Raw genomic sequence first — 18,453 nt, 5'->3', positions numbered from 1 at the left:
TCTAATCCTGTGTATTAATGTAATAAAATATTTGTTACACTTGGATCATGTGTTGGCCTCATTCTTCCCTTACTATAGATTGAGTGATACACAAGAGTGCCTGGAATCTTCTCTAATCGAGAAGGAACATACACTTGCCAAAACCTCAGAGAAACTGGAACTCATTGACAGTCTCCGAGATGCCCTTCGAGAGAAGGAGGAGCAGCACAAGGAGGTGTCTGATAAACTTCTTCAAACTGAGCATAATGTAAGAATTTATGGATGCACTGTTTCTATCTGTCTGTCTATCTATCTGTTTATTGCCTTTGTTTGTATCTAATGGTCAAGTTAATAATTTGTTCTCCACCATGATTATTTCTTTAGCTGTCTGTGATCACCAAGAAATGCAGTGCTTTCGAGAAACAGTGCTCGGAGATGAAAACAACAGTAACAGATCTCACACAGAAGCTGAGTTTGCTCAAAGAAAAGGTTTGGTTCTGTTCAGACATTACAAGGCTCCTTATTTATTTTAAGCATGTTAATGTGCATGCTGTAACCAGAACAAAGGTGATGTTAACTAACGTTCTGCTTTTGTCTGGGCTTTTTAGACACAGAAGCAAGAAGCTACTATAGAATCTCTACAGGGAGACCTGGATCAAACAAATGATGAGCTTGATAAGCTAAACTCTACACATTTGGAGGAAAGAGCTCAGCTAATTCATGATCTCCAGAGTTGTGAGAGAGAGATTGACAACCTCAAAGACACTCTCTTAGACAAGGACAAGGAGATATCTGCTCTTTCTGGTAACATGGCAGAGTATGCAGAACAAATCCAAGTACTGAAACTAGAGATTAAGCATAAAGAAGAGGACCTTGTCCGAATTGAAGGTGCCCTGAGCAAAGCTGAACGTGAAGCTCAGGTTATCCGTGACTCTCAGTCATCCGATCAGCAATCCCTGAATGCCAAGATATCTGAGCTGATTGAACAGCTGAAGTCCACTGAGAGTGAGTTAGAGAAAGCCAAAAATGAAAAGGATTTGAAGGTGACAGAGGTGAATGATTTGACAAAACAGGTTAAAGAGGACAGGCAAACCATTCAAGGCCTGAATGTTGAAATACAGAAGCTGATGGCGGACCACCGAAACCATCTCTCAGACTGTGAGCCCCTGGTTTCATCCTTGAAGGAGCAGGTCTCATTTGGCTCTCAGAAGTTACAAGAGTCAGAGAGTCTCCTTTTGCAGCTCAAGGAAGCAACAGCCTCTAATAGCAAACTGAAAAACGAGCTTCTGGAGAAAGAGCAAACTTATGAGAAAGAACTGAAGTCTATTAAAGATGAGAAGAACAGTCTACTTGCTGAGGCTGGCAAGCACAGTAATGACCTCCAGTCCCTCTCAAAGCAACTTCAGGAGCAGGTGGAGAGTCAGGAAGACATCAAAAGGGTAGTGCAAGAAAAATCAGAAATCATAACATCTCTAGAGCAGCAGCTTAAGAATACACAGGAGGAATCGGAGAGTCAGGTAGTGAAACTGAATGCTGAGCTTAAATCCAAAGATCTGGATAAAGAAAAGCTTGAAAAGGAACTTGCAGCAAAATCTGAAAGTGTCTCCCAGTTGAGAACAAACTTGAAGACTTTGAAAACAGAAAAACAGAAATTGCAAAAAAGTCTTGAGGAAAAATCTGAAGAGTCTGAGGTTCAGAAGCAGCATCTGGAAGAACTGTCAGGGAAAATTGAAGTCACTGTGAAAGAGAATGGTGAAATACAACTACAAGTGAACAGTCTAAAAGAGGACAATGCCAAACTCCAGCAGGAGATTAAAGAGAAAATGAAATCCATCTCTGGGCTTGCTGAAGAGCGAGATACTTTGATCAACAAAGTGTCTAGTCTTGAAATGCAGCATTCTGAGAATTGCAAAATAATACAGGCGCTAACAAAGGAAAAAGATGAGCTCAATCTGAAAGCCAGTGAACTGAGTAAGGTACTTGAGCAGAGCAAACAGTCGGTCACTGAAAGCCTGTTGGAGAAGACAAATGAATGTAATGAACTGAATAGATTGCTTCAGGAGAGCCAGACAGCATCTTCACAGTTAGTGGATCAAGTTCAAAACTTGCAATCTCAGGTTGACCGCCTTAACATCACCTCACAGGAAAAGGACAAAGCCAGTGCTGACCAGCATTTACAAATGGAGACTCAACATGCCCAAGTGATTCAACTGCAGGAGACACTAGCTCTCCTTCAGGAGCAGGGGACTGCCTTGAAATCAGGGCTAATGGAGAAGGACACCATGCTGCAGCAGCAAGCCACAGAGTTGTCTTCACTGCAGACTGAGCTTCAGCATCAGAAAGACTGTGTGTCAAAACTCCAGAGTGAGTCAGAGAATCTTGGAGCAGAGTGCTCGCGTTTAAATCAAACCCTTAAAGAAAAAGAGGCAAAGCTCAGCACCATGACCCAGGAGTGTCAAAGCCATACAGAGGAACTGAACAAAAGGAACGAGTCCATGGTTTCTCTAAGCAGTCAGTTGGCTAATGTTAATGAAAGCAATTTAAAGTTGGAGTCTGATTATACCAGCTTGAAAGGTTCCTTAGATATGCATGTCTCTGATAACAATAAGTTGAAAGAAGCAGTGGCCCAGAGACATGCTGAAGCTGTTGCATTACAAAGCCACGTTCAGGCCGTGACTGCACAGAATCAGCAGTTGCGAGCTCTTTATGACAACAAAGAGAAAGAATTGAATGAACTTCAACAGATTGCATCTGAGCTTAATAATAAGATTACCTTGTTAAATGAGCAAAATGGTAACCTTGACTCACAGGTCTCTAGTCTTTGTGAGCAAAGCAGAAAACTCCAACAAGAAAATGATGACATGTCAAAGCAGATCTCCAGTGCAAGTGAAGAGAACTCTTCTTTACAAAACAAATTAAGTTGCCTAGAAATGCAACATTCAGAAAACCGCAAGATTATAGACGGTCTGATGAAAGACAAAGAGCAGTTGTCCTTACGAACAGAAGAACTAAACACTGTTCTGGAACAGAATAAACAGTCCTTCTCAGAGAGTCTTTTGGAAAAGACAAATGAATGTGATCACCTGAAAAAGTTACTTGGCAAAAGAGAGGAGACAGTCAACAGTTTACAGAAGCAACTGGAGTTCTCAGACTCTCAGTTAAAGGATCTCAAAGACACTGTTTCTGAAAAGGAGAAGGTTTGTTCTAATCAAATATCACAGTTGCAGACATATGCAAGCCAGGAGGCTCAACTACAGGAGACTCTGACTCTCCTTCAGGAGCAGGGGACTGCCTTGAAATCAGGACTGATGGAAAAGGACAACATGCTGCAGCAGCAAACCACACAGTTGTCTTCACTGCAGACTGAGCTTCAGCAACAGAAAGACTGTGTGTCGAGACTCCAGAGTGAGTCAGAGAGTGTTAGAGCAGAGTGCTCACGTTTAAATCAGATTCTTGGAGAAAAAGAAGGAACACTCAGCAACAAGACTCGTGAGTGCCAGACCCTAACTGAAGAACTCAACAAGAGTAACGACACTATTGTTTCCCTCAGCAGCCAGTTGGGTGACATGAATGAAAACTTTGTAAAGCTAGAGAGTGAAAATGCTGATCTGAAAAGTTCTGTGGAGAATAACATATCTGAAAATGTCAAGCTAAAGGAGGAGTTGCAGAAGACACAAAATGAATTGGTGGACCTTACAGGCAGTATTCAAGCCCTAAATGAACAGAACAGTAAACTGAAAGCAGACATGCAGAAGACCGCGGTTGAGGTATCAGACAGAAGGGAAGAGATAATTAACATCAAGAACGAACTTTCCGTTGCCAACAAGTTGACAGAAGACTTGCAGTTAACATTGCAGCAAAAAGAAGAATCGCTGAAACAGCAAAGCATGCTCATTGAACAATTGCAAGCCAAATCTGTTGAGGGTGAAGGTGAGATAAATCAGAGAATGGAGACTATTGTCATGCTGCAGAAAGAAGTGCAGATTTTGCAGGCTGCTGTCCAGAGCAAAGACACCCTCTTATTTGAGAAGGATAGAGACCTCACTGTGCTTAAGGATAGGTTAGCATTGGAGTTGGATGAATCAAAAGGTCAGCAGCATAAGCTTCAGGATGAGTTAAACAGGATGACCGAAAGTATCAACCATCTTAGTATGAGGATAACAGAACAGGATGCTCAGCTAAAGCAGAAAGTGGATGAGTGTATGACTCTAAAAGAACATGTTTCAGAGCTTTCAGATTCAAATTCACTCTTACAGAGTCAGGTTGAAACTTTGAACTTTAATTTGAAAGAAAAGGAGGATATAATAGGGGATGTGAATAGTTCCTTTTCAGAATACAGTAACAGCCTAAAAGCCAAAGAATCAGAATGTGAATCCTTAAAAGAACAGGTTTCCAGTCTCAGCGAGTCAGTAGAAAAACTGAAAAATAACCTCAGTGCTCAGACTTTGGAAATGTCTTCTCTTCAGTTGGCCCTTGAGGAGAGCAGGACATCCATGGCTGAACAGCGTAAATGCATTGATGACCTGCAGAGAACTGCAGACGAGTCAGCCCTCTTCAAGGCTCAGTTCATGGAGAGTACAGAGCAGGTGACTGTTTTGCAGAGCCAGATCATGGGAGCTGCCCAGGAGACTGAAAGCCTCACTAAGTTAGCTGAGGAGAGACAAAGTGCCTTAGTCAATCTCCAAAGAAAGTTTGCATCACATTCTGAGGAGTTGCAAACACTGAAAATGTTATTGTCTCAGAGGAATGAAGAAATGTCAAACCTCAATATAGCTCTGACAGAAAGCAGGGAATCTACTCTCACTGCAAACACATTAGTCATCTCGCTCAGGCATGAGGCTGCATCTCTCCAGGATGAGCTACAACAGCTAAGAGCTTCCAGTGCTGACCTTTCAAAGCAAAAGGATGAGGCCCTTTCAGTGCATGAAAGAAATTCTATGTCATTAACTGTGGAAATAGAAAAACTGAAATCCCAACATCTTCATGTGGCTTCACAAGTCAATGCACTGACAGAGAATCTTGAACAACGAGAAATGGCTCTACATGCAATAAATAGTCAGTATACTGCTCAGGTAAAACACTCAGAAAATGTAGTTTCAGAGTTGAAGAAGTTAAGTGATCTTAACAAAAGCCTTCAAGAGCAAATGGAACGTACAAAAGAGGATCTACTGCAAAAGCTTGATGTATCCACTAATGAGAAAGCAGAGTTGGAGAAAGAGGTCAAGAAACTGTCAGTTGATAAAGAAGAACTTGAAAAAAGCTACCGCAACCAGATCCAAGTCATGGAGCAACAGTTGCAACACCAAATCCAGCAGCAGTCCTCTAACATGAGCGATGTTATGGAGAGCATGAAGTTGGAAAAGGAGCATCTCCAGGTCCAGGTTAGTGTCAAAGGTGAAGAAATCACCAAATTGAAATCAGAAATTCAACGAGTTGAACAAATTCTCCAGGAGTCAGAAAAAGAATGGCTGTTTGTTCTTGATAGAGAGACACAAGATAAGAATTCCCTCAAAGAGAAACTAGAGACTCTTGAGAATGAAATTATGTCTAAAGATAGCAAAGTACATGGTTTACAGCAGGACCTAGACCATTTGAATGAAAAGTTGGCAGAGGCAACATCTGCTTTAAATGTTAGTTCTGAAAGGCTGAAAGAAAAAGAAGGTGATTCATTGTCAAGTAAGAATAAACTAGAGGAAATTTTAACCACTATACAAGCAAAAGACAAAGAAAATTATGATTTGAGGAATGCATTACAGAACATGGAAGCAGAGTACAGAAAATTAGACCATAGCAAACAATCTGCTGAGGCAAATCTGCCTGAAATTACTCAGACTATGTCAGATAAATTGGTCGCCATTGAAGAGGGGAAGTTATCTCTACAAAACAAAATTAAAGAGTTGCAAAATAATCATCAGTTTGAGGTAACCTCACTGAGAGAGGAGCTACAAAGTCTTTCAGCACAGTTGCAGCAAAAACAGCAGGATCTGTCAGAAACAGAGAAGGTTTTCAAAAATGGAAATGAAGAATTTAGTCTGTTGCAAGAGAAGATGCAGAGTCTTCAGCTGCAACTTCTTACAGAGACAGAAAATCTGAAAGAGGCAGATGTTAAACAGACCACATTAATGAATGAAGTTCAACAAAAAAATGACCAAATAAATTCCATGAAAATCCAGATAAGTCAACAAAAGGAACTTATCACTGGGCTCAGCCAGCAGTTAAAAGAGAAAGATGCCTCTGTTACACAAGTAGTGACATCTGCCTCTAATGAAAGGATGAAATTCACTGAAGAAAAGAACAGTCTTCTCTATCAAATTGAAAGCCTGGAAAAGACTCAGAATATCACAATCAAGGAGCTTGCAAATATGTCAAATTGTTTAGAAGAAACCAAAACCAACATGTCTCTTTGTCAAAATGAAATTGAGTTTAAGGATGTAGAGATAAAGGAATTGATTAAACAGAAGGAAGAATTGAAGACAGACCTTCAAAAAGTAACAAAAGACAAAGAAGCTATGAAGAAGAAACTCCAAGCAGCTTTAGTTGTCCGAAAGGAGCTACTTAAGAAGATTGAGAATTATGAACAGCAGAAGACAGAAGATTTGAAGGTATTAGATTTACAGAATAAATTTCAAGAACTAATGTTACAAACTCAGACTGCAGAAACAGAGCACAAAGCCCTTGTTGATGATTTACAACAACAGTTAGAGTCAAAAAAGACAGAGATCCTAGAATTTGCTCAAGTAGTATCAGGGAAAGATGAAATTCTAAGGCAACAGGAAGAGCATATGGAAAGTTTAAGAGGAAAGTTACTTGAACAGGAGGTCAGTTTAATCACTTCTCTCCAGGCCCTTGAGGAAAATGGAAAAGCCATTGACAATCTCAAAACAAACATCAGTGAAAAAGAGCAGGAAAACAGTGAATTGTTGGTCAAAGTTGAACAATTAAGAAGAGAAAATAAAGACAAAGAGCAATGCTTAAGAGATCAAGAGAGCTCCAAAGTCTCATCAGTAGATGCAGAAAGTGAACTTGTTAAGGTGACACAGGAGAAGGCTGTTCTTCAGAGGAAAGCACATGCTGCACTGTTGGCCCGGAAAGAAACCATGAAGAAGGCTCAAGAGAGTGAGAAGAAGTACACACAGGAGATTTCAGAACTAAAAGATGACTTTAAAGCTCTCCTTGAAAAGCATTGCCAACAAACAAATGAACTTAATGCAGTGCAGTTGAAGTATGATGATATGGTTAAGGAACTAGAAGAAATCAGACATGTTGCAACCTCTCATCAGAGTCAACTAGAGAAGTTAATTGAGCAGAGAGACAATGTGCTACAAGATCTAAGAGTTGCCCTAGCCGATAAAGACAGCCAAGCTAACGCCTCTGAAATATATGCGGAAGAGATTAAACAAATTCAACTTAGCTTAGAGAAGGCTAATGCAGAGATTGAGAGAAAGGACATGGCACTGCTGACACTTGAGAAGCATTCAACAGACCTTACTGGGAAATTGGAAAAAGTTCAGTCAGACCATGAAAACTCTATCAGAGAATTCAAAGAAACGGCTGACCAGCTTGCAAAGCAGGGACAAGATATCAAAAATCTACAGCACCAGAACCAGCATGAAAAACAATTAATGGTCGAGCAGCAAAGTCAGTTACATGAGTTGCAGTCTTTGAATGAAGAATTAAGACAAAGGCTGAAGGAGTTGGAAGATGGAAGAGAAAAACAGTCCCAGGATATGGAGAACATTGCTAAAAGACACATTGAAGAAAAAACTCTTATTAGGTTAGAGCTTGAAACTGCACTGGCCAAGAAATCTGAGGAGCTGGAATCTCTCCAGAGTTCTTCAGTACAGACACAGATGGAGCTTGAGAGGGTAAATTTGCAGTGGTTGACATCTCAGAAGGAGGTAGAGAGTTGTAAACTCTTGATTGAAAGCCTACAGCAAGAGAAAGAAACAATTTTTAAAGATTTGGAAAGCAATCAGAACCAAGTTGCTATTTTTGAATCACACCTTAAAGAACTGCAAAGACAAAATGAAGAGCCTTTACAGAAAATGGTGGCCATGGAGACAGAATCAGACACTGAAGTAGTTGAAAATAGGGATGAAGAATCTGTCAAAAGATCCTCTGATCCACTTGATGTGAACCTAAATGGTGAGAATGCTGATCTGCTTGCCCTCCAAGCCATTGTCACTGAAAAAGATGAGCACATATCTGCCCTGGAACAACAACTACAGAGGCAAATCCACCTTCATGAACTTGCAATGGACAAGATGAGGACTGAAGTTAATGAACTCCAGCAAAGGTCAAGAAGCAGCGAACAGGCAAGTGAAAAAAAAACAAATGAACAGCTGACAAAGAAATTACAAGCTGCATTGATCTCTCGCAAGGAATTATTAAAGGAAAACCACACTCTCAAAGAAAAAACTCAGACATTGTCATCAGAAAATGAGCAGATTCGCACAGCATCTGCTGGCCTTGAACATGCATTGGCTGAACTAAGACAGCACAAGACAGATCTGGAAACCTCTTTATTCTCCCTTCGTAGTGACAAAGAGCAGCTAACTGCTGAAGAGGAGCGAATGTCAAGTGAAAACCACAGTCTCTCAGCAGCTTGTGACAGCCTTAAACTTACAATAGAGAGCATCACGCAACAGAAAGAAGCTTTCTCCTGTCAGTTAGAGTCGCTGAAAGATTCCCAGACAGAAGAGCTGTCAGAATGGAAATCAAAGCACACAGAACTGAAGCAAGAGTATGAATCTCTCTTGCAAGCATATGAAAATGTCAGTAGTGAAATGGATAAGATGAGGCAGGTTTTGGAAGGTGCGAGAAGAGAGAGACATAAATCTGAATCAGAAAGACGGAACCTTGAGAAACAAATGAGTGAGGTAGAGGAAGAAAATGAGAGAATAAAAGACAAAATGAGGAAGTTTGCCAAGGCTAAGCAACAAAGAATGGAAGAGCTTGAGGAGGAGAACATCAAAATCAGACAAGATCTTGATCAGTATGATGTGAAACAAAAATTTGTTGTGGAACAACTCACAGTAAAGAACCAGCATTTAGAAGGAGAGATTACTCTCCTCAAAGATTCTTCCGAGGAGCTTAGGTTAAGGTTTAGTGAAATACAACTTGAAAACCAAAATCTGGCCAAAGAACTTGAAACTGCAAGCTCTTCATTGGAAAAGTGGCACGATGAATCAAAGAGTAGTGAGAATAATTTACAACTTCAGCTCAATGACTCATTCAATTTGAATAAATCATTGACAGCACAGATTGAGGCACAGAAATCTGATATGGTGGCACAACAAGAAATTGTTGAGGCAGCACAGAAAGAGAAAGAAAGTCTGTCTGAAAAGTTGCAACAGCTGCAGATAGATCATGAGACTGAATTGAAAGAAAGTGACAAAACTGTGAGTGAACTAAAAGAAGTTGTAAATAAGAATGGACATGAAACCATTAGCCTCAATGAGAAGGTTAGGATCTTAGAAGATGACAAATGTTTATTGCAAGAAGAGTTGGAAAATGCCCAAGAGATATCAGACAAAGTGAAGAATGAGAATGAGTATCTTGAGACTGTGCTTCTCAAAAATTCTGAAAGAATTGATGAGTTGACTCAAATAGTGAACGTACTACAGTCACAAAATGTCCATCTAAGGACTCAACTGACAGAGAATAAAGATGAAAAGGCCAAGGTATGCCAAGAGAAGGAGGAACAGCATCTTAAACTTGTTAAAGAGTTTGAGGAAAAGCTGAAGACCGTCCAGAGGGGTAGCGAGGGCTCAAAAAACACACAGAAAGAGCTTAAAGAACTCCTGAAAGAAAAACACCAAGAGATCAATCAGCTCCAGAGTGACTGTATCAGATATCAAGAGTTGATTCTGAATCTTGAGCGGTCTTTGAAGAATTCACAGTTTGAACAACAGAAAATGGAGAAAGACTTAAAGAAGAACAGTAAGACTGTAACTGAAATGATGGAACAAAGGAAAAAACTTGAGGATGAACTGTCAAGTCGTCAGAATTCTATTGAGGAGATCAATAAACAGTTGACAACGTGTAATTCTGAAAAAGAGCAGTTACAACATGAACTGGAGCACAATAATAAACTTTTGGAATTGCAGACCAAGGAGAAAGAAGAAGAACTAAAAAAAATTATTGATCAGCAAAAGTCTGTTCATAAAGACAGGCAAATTGAATTTCAGAGAAGAATTGATGAGTTGTTGCATCACAGTGAGAAGGAGTCAGAAGTGTCAATTTTATTAAAAAGGCAGGTTGATCACCAAGATTTACAAATAAAAAGACTCACAAGAGAGTTGGAGACCAATTCTGCAAAGCTTGCCATCCTCTCAGGTAAGCCAGACAATGTTGAACCATTGAAGTACTGGAATGATATTTTCCAGAAAACATTGCATGAAAAAGATGCTCAGCTCTTCGACCAAGGCAGTGTCATAGCTAGACTTCTTGAAGACATCCGGGGCAAAGGAACAGCAATGAGTGAAATGCAAATTACTATTAAGAGGCTTGAGAGGACATTGAACGATTACACAGTAGCAGCGACAGCACAACAGAGACAGCTTATTGTCATGAGCGCAAGCAATACGGAGCTCAGCCAGAATGTAGAGCTCTTCGATAGACAGTTACTTGAGCAGAGTGCCCAGATTGAAACGTTACAAAGTGAGAAAGCAGCACTAAACAGACAGCTGTCTGACAAAATGGATTCATCATCTCAAATACAGTCCAATCTGGAATATCTAGAAAAATCATTGACAGATGCAGAGTCGCAGCTTACCTCAGTGCAGTCTCAGCATAACAAGCTGTTGACAGATTTCGAGAAGCAGGAGGCCATGTTGTCTCATATGAAGACACTACTTCAAAATAAGGATGCAGAGATCTCTACACTGTTGTCTTCCAGAGATGGACAGATGTCAGGTTATCTGGAACAACTGCAAGCAAATCATCGAACTCAGGTGGAAGCTTATGAAGAGCAGTTAAATGGCCTTTACAGCGACAGAGAGAAGACCCAACATGAATTCAGAAGGCTGGAAAGCAAGGTCAAAACTCTACAGGGAAAAAATGACCAGTCCATTCAAGAAAAGGAGAAAATGGCTACACAGATGGAGACCTTTAAGAACTCTATGGTGTCCCTTCAAAACGAAAGAGATCGTTTGATGTCTGAGCATCGCATACTTCAACAAACTGTTGCACTGCACAAAGCGAATTCTGCCGATGAAGACTTGGGCCCCTCAAAGGGTTTGAAGGGAGAAATAAAGACCCTTCTTCACCAGATGGATGACCTGAATTCAGAAAATGCAATGCTTAAAGCACAGCTGATAAGATACAGGGAAGACTTAAACCAAGTGCTGTCTCTGAAGGACAATCAACTAAAAGAGCTTCTCAAAAAGCAGCAAGATTCTATTAAAAGCCTTGAAACCCAAAAGGTTGCTGTTGAAAAGCAACATTGTGCTGCTGTTTCACAACTCCAAGTGGAAGGTGAGACAGTGCAGGCCTTAAAAACTCAGAATTCAAAACTCCATTCTCAGGTTAAAGAACTTGAAGCTAGTGTAATAGCCTTGCATAAAGAGATATTAGAATCTGACAAAGGTAAGGTGATTGCTGATTTGCAGCAAGCTGTTGCTGCCAAAGCTGCCGAATGTAATGACCTTCAGCAAAAAGTCTTTGCCCAGAAAGTTGCTGCAGATGACCTTAAATTGAACATTGAACAACTTGAAAGTGAAACGCAGAAGAGGCTTAGAGAGGCTGAAAGTAGGTACCACTCTGAAAGACAGGCCATTGAAAGAGAAATAGGTCTCATGAGAAACGAGAGGGAAACTGCAGAGCAGCGAGTGGCAGAGCTAGCTAGGGACCTGATGCAGACAGAACAGCAGTTGTCTGACTCCAGGAGTCAAAGCAAAGAGTTGAAGTCTCAGAACGAGTCTCTAGGGAAAGCCATGGTGGCACTGCAGAATGACCGTGAGCAGCTCATTGACGACTTCAAAGTTCTGCAAAGTAGGTACGATGCTGAGCTCAGAGAAACAACAGCTGCTATGAACAAGATGGAGTGGCAGCTCCGAGACCTCACATCTGAGTTGACTGCTCTGACCACACAGAGGAATGTGTTGGTCGAGAAGCTTCAGGCTTTGGAAGACAAGGACCCCCAGTCCAAACTTACTGGCCTGGTGAATGACTTGACACAAGCAATATCACAGAAAGAGGTGGCGCTTCAGCAAGTCTCGCTGGAGAACAGTACATACAACAAGCAAGTCACTGCGTTTTCCAGAGCAATGGCCAGTTTGCAGAATGATCGAGACCGCCTAATGGAAGAGCTAACTGGAACTAAGAAAGCATTAGAGTCCAAGATGCAGTCAAGTCCTGATACAAGTGCAACTTTGAAAGCAGAGAAATTGGAAATCCTTAGTAGAAGTGTCAATGCCCTACAGACTGAGAGAGATGGACTGGTGAGTTTCCATCTACTCTATGACCTTTAGGTTGCTTACTAAGATGGTGTGGTGATGTGGTGCTGTACGTGTGTGCTCTGGCAGCATGCAGCCTAAAGGCATTGTTTGGGCTTGATATGGCTTTGATATGCTCAAGCATGGCATTTTTAGCTCAGGAAAGCTGTCTGTGATTAATTCAGCTCTACATTGATTGTACTTTCTGAGTGTAAATCCTTAACATTTTTCTTTCTTTTTACAGCAAAAAGAAGTTGAAAGCCTGAGGTCTGTGAATGCTGAGCTGGCAGAATTGAGGCAAAAATATGATGACCAACAGAGGGCGATCCAACAAGCACAGGCCTACAGGGCACAACTGGACAAGAATGTCTCCACATATCAAGCAGAATTTGCTGAGCTCAGGTAAATTTTTGGACCGGCACCAATTGCAGTCTTTACTTAAGGAAATCCACATTCAAAGATTGTCGCTCCTTAATTCCTTCAAAACAATAAGGTGTTTCCTTAATCTCAGTATCCTTCCAACTTTTTCACATATTGTCTATAGAAAGAAGAGTTCACCTCTCCAGTCTGAAAAGCTGACCTTTTTGCATCTATTCAGTAGGAGGCAGTGTTCCCCACTCATTTCCCTTGTGCTGCCTCAACAGTTCTTTGTTGGATCCATTCCCTAGATGCAGGTTCTCCATATGCTATGCAACAAAGGCCATTATGGTGTCGTATTTCTGCATTCATCTAGACCACGGTATATCGCCCCTCTCCCCCCTGAAAGACCCCATGCATAACTCACGATAAATCTGTCCCTCCTGATGACAGAAGTGGCATGATGGATAGCCCCCCCTCACCTCAATTCCACATGAGCAAAAGTCGATCTTCCACCTTGCCCCCTCTATTCACTATTCCACCTTTGTCCAGGTGGTCAGCTAACAGATGACTGTTGTATGTACCAGAGTTTTCATTCGGAGGAATGTGTTGATATTTAAGAGTGGCTTACACTATTAGCGTTTTCCATCTCAATGTTATTTTCCACACCATTTTCCATAGGCATCATTCACATCATAGCAGACCAAATTTAGTAAAGGTCTTTCTAGTTTGTTTTGGCAGTTTGGCTTGGGAGGAGTTTCAGGTTCTGTGTGTCTGTCTGTGGTGGGCTGTGGTATGTCTGGCATGGGATATTGGCAGGAACAAATGTGAGTGTGTGCACCTCCGAGGACTTGTGGCACTACGTAATAGGTCCTCCAGTCCACCCTTCCCTACAGAAAGGCCCTGTTTGTTGGGAAGCAGTATCAGGAAGTAATCATGGTCTTTTTTCTCCTAGGGATGAGAACAGCAGGTTGCTGTCTGAGGTTCATTCACTAAAGGATCAAGCCCGGAGTGTCCAAACCCTCTATCCTTCTAAAGTGAGTGATTAGCTTCCCATGTGGCTGTATTTTTGCTTGTATTTGTATCTTTGTATGTATGTTCTGAACCTCGCTTATCTTTCATGTCCACTCCCTCATTGTATATCTTTTAGTATGTTGGTTGAGCCTCTCTGTTTATATTTATTTATATATATATATATATATATATATCCTCTTCCTCAGGAGTCGGTGACGCTGCTGGGCAAGCATGAGGGTGCAGAGTCGTTGGCGCAGCTGCAGGCTGAGAGGGTCCAGCTGCACAGTAACCTCCAGCGCTGCCTTCATGAGATCCAACAGAGGGATCTGCTCCTGCAGCAGCTCAACACTAAGGTGTCACGACCCCCACTCCGCTCCCCATTAATTTGTGATGGAGAAAATTGTCTCCTTTCATTAGCATGGTGTATGATAGCGGTGTGGAAGATTGTGTGTGTGTACATAATGTATTGGGAGTTTAGAAAATCTTGGATGATCTTTTCTCATGTTTTCTAATGATCTCTGACATTTGGCCTCCTTAGCTGCAGCAGGTCTCAGGGGAGAAGGGAGGCGTCTCTGCTCAGCTGAAGGCCGTGTCTCAGACCCTGAGGGACACCCAGCTCAGCCTGAGCGAGGTGCAGAACCGCTACTACTGGCTGCAGAGCCAAGTTCAAGCCCAACAAGCGCCCGTACAGGTGCGAGAAGTCTTGTGTAGGACACAGTATTACGTGCAAAGATTTATGCCTGTGTGGATTGTTTGGAAGTGTTCATGGTCATAATTGTGATGGTGTGTTGTAAAACAGGGTTCGGTGCATGTGGAAGTGGCCCCAGGAGCACCGCAGGAGAGGAGCAGTGCCGTGGTGGACATGGATGGAGCTGAAACAGGAGAACTAGCGAGCAGGTGCGATTCTGTTTATGTCCAGCAGACGCTGATATGGCATGGAAGACATTCACACTGTGCTGTATTTACATGTAAGAGATGTGTTTAATTGTGATCCATGGAAGCTGTACCAGTTGATGTATCTAAGAAACTCGCGTTCCTGGTTTAGATTGGCTGAGGCAGAGCTTCAACTGGACACTGCCCAGCAAAGTGTGTCCCAGCTCACTGATAGGCTGGAGGAGGAGAGGGCAAGAAGAGAAGCAGCAGAAGAAGCTCTGGGATTGGCTGATACAAGAATTAAGAAGTGAGGATTGTAGTGGACTGGTACTTTGTCATTTTTTGTTTACATTCCATTGTTTCATTAATACTAAAGATGAACGTGTCTTTTCTATGCCATGTCTTTGTGTGTGTGTGTGTGTGTGTGTGTGTGCATATTTAGCATGGAAGCTCGCCCCTCCGGATCTCCTCAGAGAGATTTTAGCATCCAGCTTGAAACGGACGAAGAATGGGAGGCCTTGATTCTGGACCCCAACCAACATGTGGTGATGCGCACGGTGGGTGTTTTCCTATTGGCCTGTATTCTGCCAGACCTTTGAAACAACACAAGACACAATAAATGGTGATATCCAATTATGTAAACATCTATTGAACCAGACACAAAGTCTTCAGGATTGTTAATGTATTTCATAATTTTGTGAAACCAGTGAGAAAACTTTCAAAAGAGTGATCAGTAAGTTTCAAGGTTCAAATTTGTTTGCTTATATAAGTGTGCGTGTGTGCGTATGCATATTAATTTGTGTGTATATATATATATATATATATATATATATATATATATATATATATATATATATATATATATATATATATATATGTGTGTGTGTGTGTGTGTGTCCTCAGATGAAGGGTGGAGTGCTGGCCTTCAGGCGCTGGCTCCGGGGCCGGAGTCTATACTGCTCCAGGCTGCTGACCTCCAGGGCCAAGTCCCGCTACCTATTCCTCTCCTACCTGCTCATACTCCATGTGCTGGTGTTCATGTGCCTGAGTGGTGCCCTCTAGAGGAGACTATAGCAGCTACGAGTTGAACCACCTGCACATGCATCATCTTTAATGAAAAGACCTGCAGAACAAAATGCAGCAGAACACTTGGAGGGAGATTGCCCAAGTAGTCAAAGATTAACCTGAATGTTCAACCATTTTTTCACTACGATATTGCCGCTGGTCTAAGGCATGAATGTTGGGACCAGCCATGCTAGTCCCAAGGAAATGGCACTAATTTTTTTTGTTTGTTGGTGTTCTCTTTATTTATACAACAGTTTAAATGTGATGTCCTTGCATCAAAGCCCCTTGCTTTTTGGAGAAGGGGTCAAGATCACCCATTGCTGCTCAGTGCACGAGTCCTCACTTGTCCTAATTTGCCCTTCCAGTACACACACATGTACACACACAGTGTCTCACAGGCAGCGAGGCCTCCTCCTTAACCTTGCCTCCTCCCCAGCTGCGATGAAGCTATGCACTGAACTCAGCCTATTTATTATTTTCTAGCAATCCAGCAGGGCTTTCCACCAACACCCAACATGCTGAAGGGTTACATTAGATGATGCACCTGTGTAACAATTTAGCGCTCTGTATGAGGGTATATCTGTGTGTATGTACGTATGCATCTGTCCTATATTTAAAGAGAGATGAATGAATGGCCGTGAAGTATGCTAAGTCCTATAGTGTGCTGGAATATGTTTAGTGTATAAAAAAGGTACAGTTCTGATTTCTGTTGTATGTAATGTAATGAAATGCCTCTGTTTACATGGCAACCCATCTAATAATGCTGTGCCACACAGTAGGCTCATTCCAAGCTTCTGTGACTCTTATGTTCCTAATTATATGTAAATATGGTGTGATTAAGGAAAACAATCTACTCTACTGTATGTTAAAAGAAAACTGCTGTGTGCATCTAAGATGTCATATTTTCTACACATGGTCTATTTTCTAAGAGACGAATCATTAGTCAGATAATGTTCACTTTGAGAGAATGTTTCACAGCTTTTTGCCTTTTTCAAAGGCTGGAACGTGTGCAATAAGTCTGAGGTCTTGTTTTTCTTTTCTTTTTTTTTGGTTTCTTTTTTTTTTTTTTGGTGTGTGGTTAAGTTAGTGGCAAATTTTAATAAAAAGCTAAAGTATCACTGTACTTGTGTTGATTTGTCACAGTTTTATAATTTCATCAATATTCATTGAACAATTGGGTTTTTTAACTCATGATTGAATAGCCCTTTTTGCCAAGGTGCATAACTGCATTTGGCTATTATGATTCTTTCCTTTAAAGGATTTTCATGCCATCTGTCTCAAACAGACCCTCTTGTCAAGCGTGGTCTCATATTTCAGGGGGGGGCTAACAGATTTCCTTTGATGGCTGTATGAAAGCTTGTTGCATCTCTACCACACCATTCATATTTCCTTGTGTTGGTATGCCCACCCACCCCCCTTTCCCCTACACACACACACTCCTCTGCCCAGCCTGAGGTGTGATTGGCAATGGAGCCAAAGAGGCGAGGCCATACCACTTCATTCTCGCTGAACAGAAGTTCTTTTATTTATAGTGGGACTGGGACATGGTGCAGGAAACTGGAGTGGCATTACTGCACAAAGGCTTCACCATTAAATTGCAACAAATGCTTATGACTATGCTTAGGATGTTCACACCTCTACATTAGCAATTTCTTTTCTGATCTGGCCATCATGTCAACTTCAGTGTGTCCAGGCACCTTGTACTACTGCTACAATGAGAAGTTCTTAACTTGATCCCCCTTCCCCCATGAAAACTGCACAGCAAACAGCTATCATTCAACTAGTTGACAAGCACTCTCCTCAACCCCTACCTCTCACCGTCCTTCAAATCAATAAATTACAGTCTAACATTAAACCCCCTCACCGCATGTGTGTGTGTGTGTGTGAACCTGTTGTGTCGGAGTGAGAGCCATCCTTCCCATGGAGGGCAGAAGCATGCCTCCGTGGGTAGATGGAGGCAGGCCGAGAGTGACGAAGGGACAGTGTCTATCCTAAAAAGGCCGGGGGCATGGGGTGGTGTGAGGGGACTCGTCCATCGGCGCTTGGGAGGATGGAGAAGCGCCAGGAGAGGGGAGGGGTGGTCTGCTATATATTAGTAGACCAGGTGAGCAGTTCTCTCACTCTCTAAAGGGAGCAAAAGCACGTGAGCCTCCTCTCCTGAGTGGTAAGTGGTAGGAAGTAACACCGTTACACCCTGTTTGTGTTAAGTACAGTTTGAAAGAAGATCTCCACATTTAACTGCCAATAATTGTCAATTATTTTAATCGTCACAAATTATAGAACTACAATATTTTCATGATCTGATTTTTATCCATGTTTATTTTAGTTTAAATTTAGTAATGTATTAAATAATCATTACTGTATTATTCATTAATCTGACATACTTTACTTGAGACCAAAGCATCTTGGTTCCAATTAGCCTTACTCTTCCAGCATTGCTCTTGTATTATCTAGATAGTCAGCCCAGTTGTATAGAAAGCCTTGTTGCTTACAATCCAAACTTTGGGGGAAATTTTTACTCTATTTGTCTGTATTATCAATCTTACAATCTCACATTTGTTATATTGGATATGTAGTGATGTCTTTATTATCTGTGTGGTCATGTGTGTGTTGGACTGTCACCCATTGATTATGTGTGGCACTGTCTGTGTCCTTGTAGTGCAGGTCTACAACTGTCTGAGTAAAGATGTGTGATGAGGAAGAGACCACCGCCCTGGTGTGCGACAAC

At 41.6% G+C, this 18,453-nt stretch overlaps 2 protein-coding genes across 6 annotated transcripts in view; both read left to right on the top strand.

Annotated features, from left to right (window-relative positions):
• LOC143126010 (uncharacterized) overlaps positions 1–16,848 on the top strand; it is a 31,764-nt gene extending 14,916 nt beyond the window's left edge. For 4 of the 5 annotated variants that reach the window (XM_076287927.1, XM_076287925.1, XM_076287926.1 and 1 more), the window contains 11 exons: positions 79–247; positions 364–468; positions 588–12,422; positions 12,661–12,818; positions 13,729–13,810; positions 13,994–14,140; positions 14,326–14,478; positions 14,587–14,684; positions 14,833–14,967; positions 15,103–15,217; positions 15,564–16,848. In XM_076287927.1, coding sequence (XP_076144042.1) covers positions 79–247; positions 364–468; positions 588–12,422; positions 12,661–12,818; positions 13,729–13,810; positions 13,994–14,140; positions 14,326–14,478; positions 14,587–14,684; positions 14,833–14,967; positions 15,103–15,217; positions 15,564–15,722 — 13,156 coding nt within the window. In that variant the 3' untranslated portion in view covers positions 15,723–16,848. The remainder of the gene's footprint in view (positions 1–78; positions 248–363; positions 469–587; positions 12,423–12,660; positions 12,819–13,728; positions 13,811–13,993; positions 14,141–14,325; positions 14,479–14,586; positions 14,685–14,832; positions 14,968–15,102; positions 15,218–15,563) is intronic. The other variant, XM_076287929.1, reaches the window with a different exon arrangement.
• A 1,563-nt stretch (positions 16,849–18,411) lies between these two features.
• Positions 18,412–18,453, top strand: part of LOC143126009 (actin, alpha cardiac muscle 1-like) — a 3,917-nt gene continuing 3,875 nt past the window's right edge. Inside the window, exon 1 of the mRNA XM_076287922.1 lies at positions 18,412–18,453. This exon is cut by the window's right edge and continues 87 nt beyond it. Coding sequence (XP_076144037.1) covers positions 18,412–18,453 — 42 coding nt within the window.

The sequence above is a fragment of the Alosa pseudoharengus genome, unplaced genomic scaffold, assembly GCF_046254945.1.
Source record: "Alosa pseudoharengus isolate Yale_2024_CS ecotype anadromous, Long Island Sound unplaced genomic scaffold, YU_APseudo_1.1 YU_APseudo_1.1_scf_16, whole genome shotgun sequence".
Lineage (NCBI taxonomy): Eukaryota > Metazoa > Chordata > Actinopteri > Clupeiformes > Clupeidae > Alosa > Alosa pseudoharengus.
Note: the sequence above shows the minus strand (reverse complement) of the source record. Positions and strands in the feature narration are given on the sequence as shown.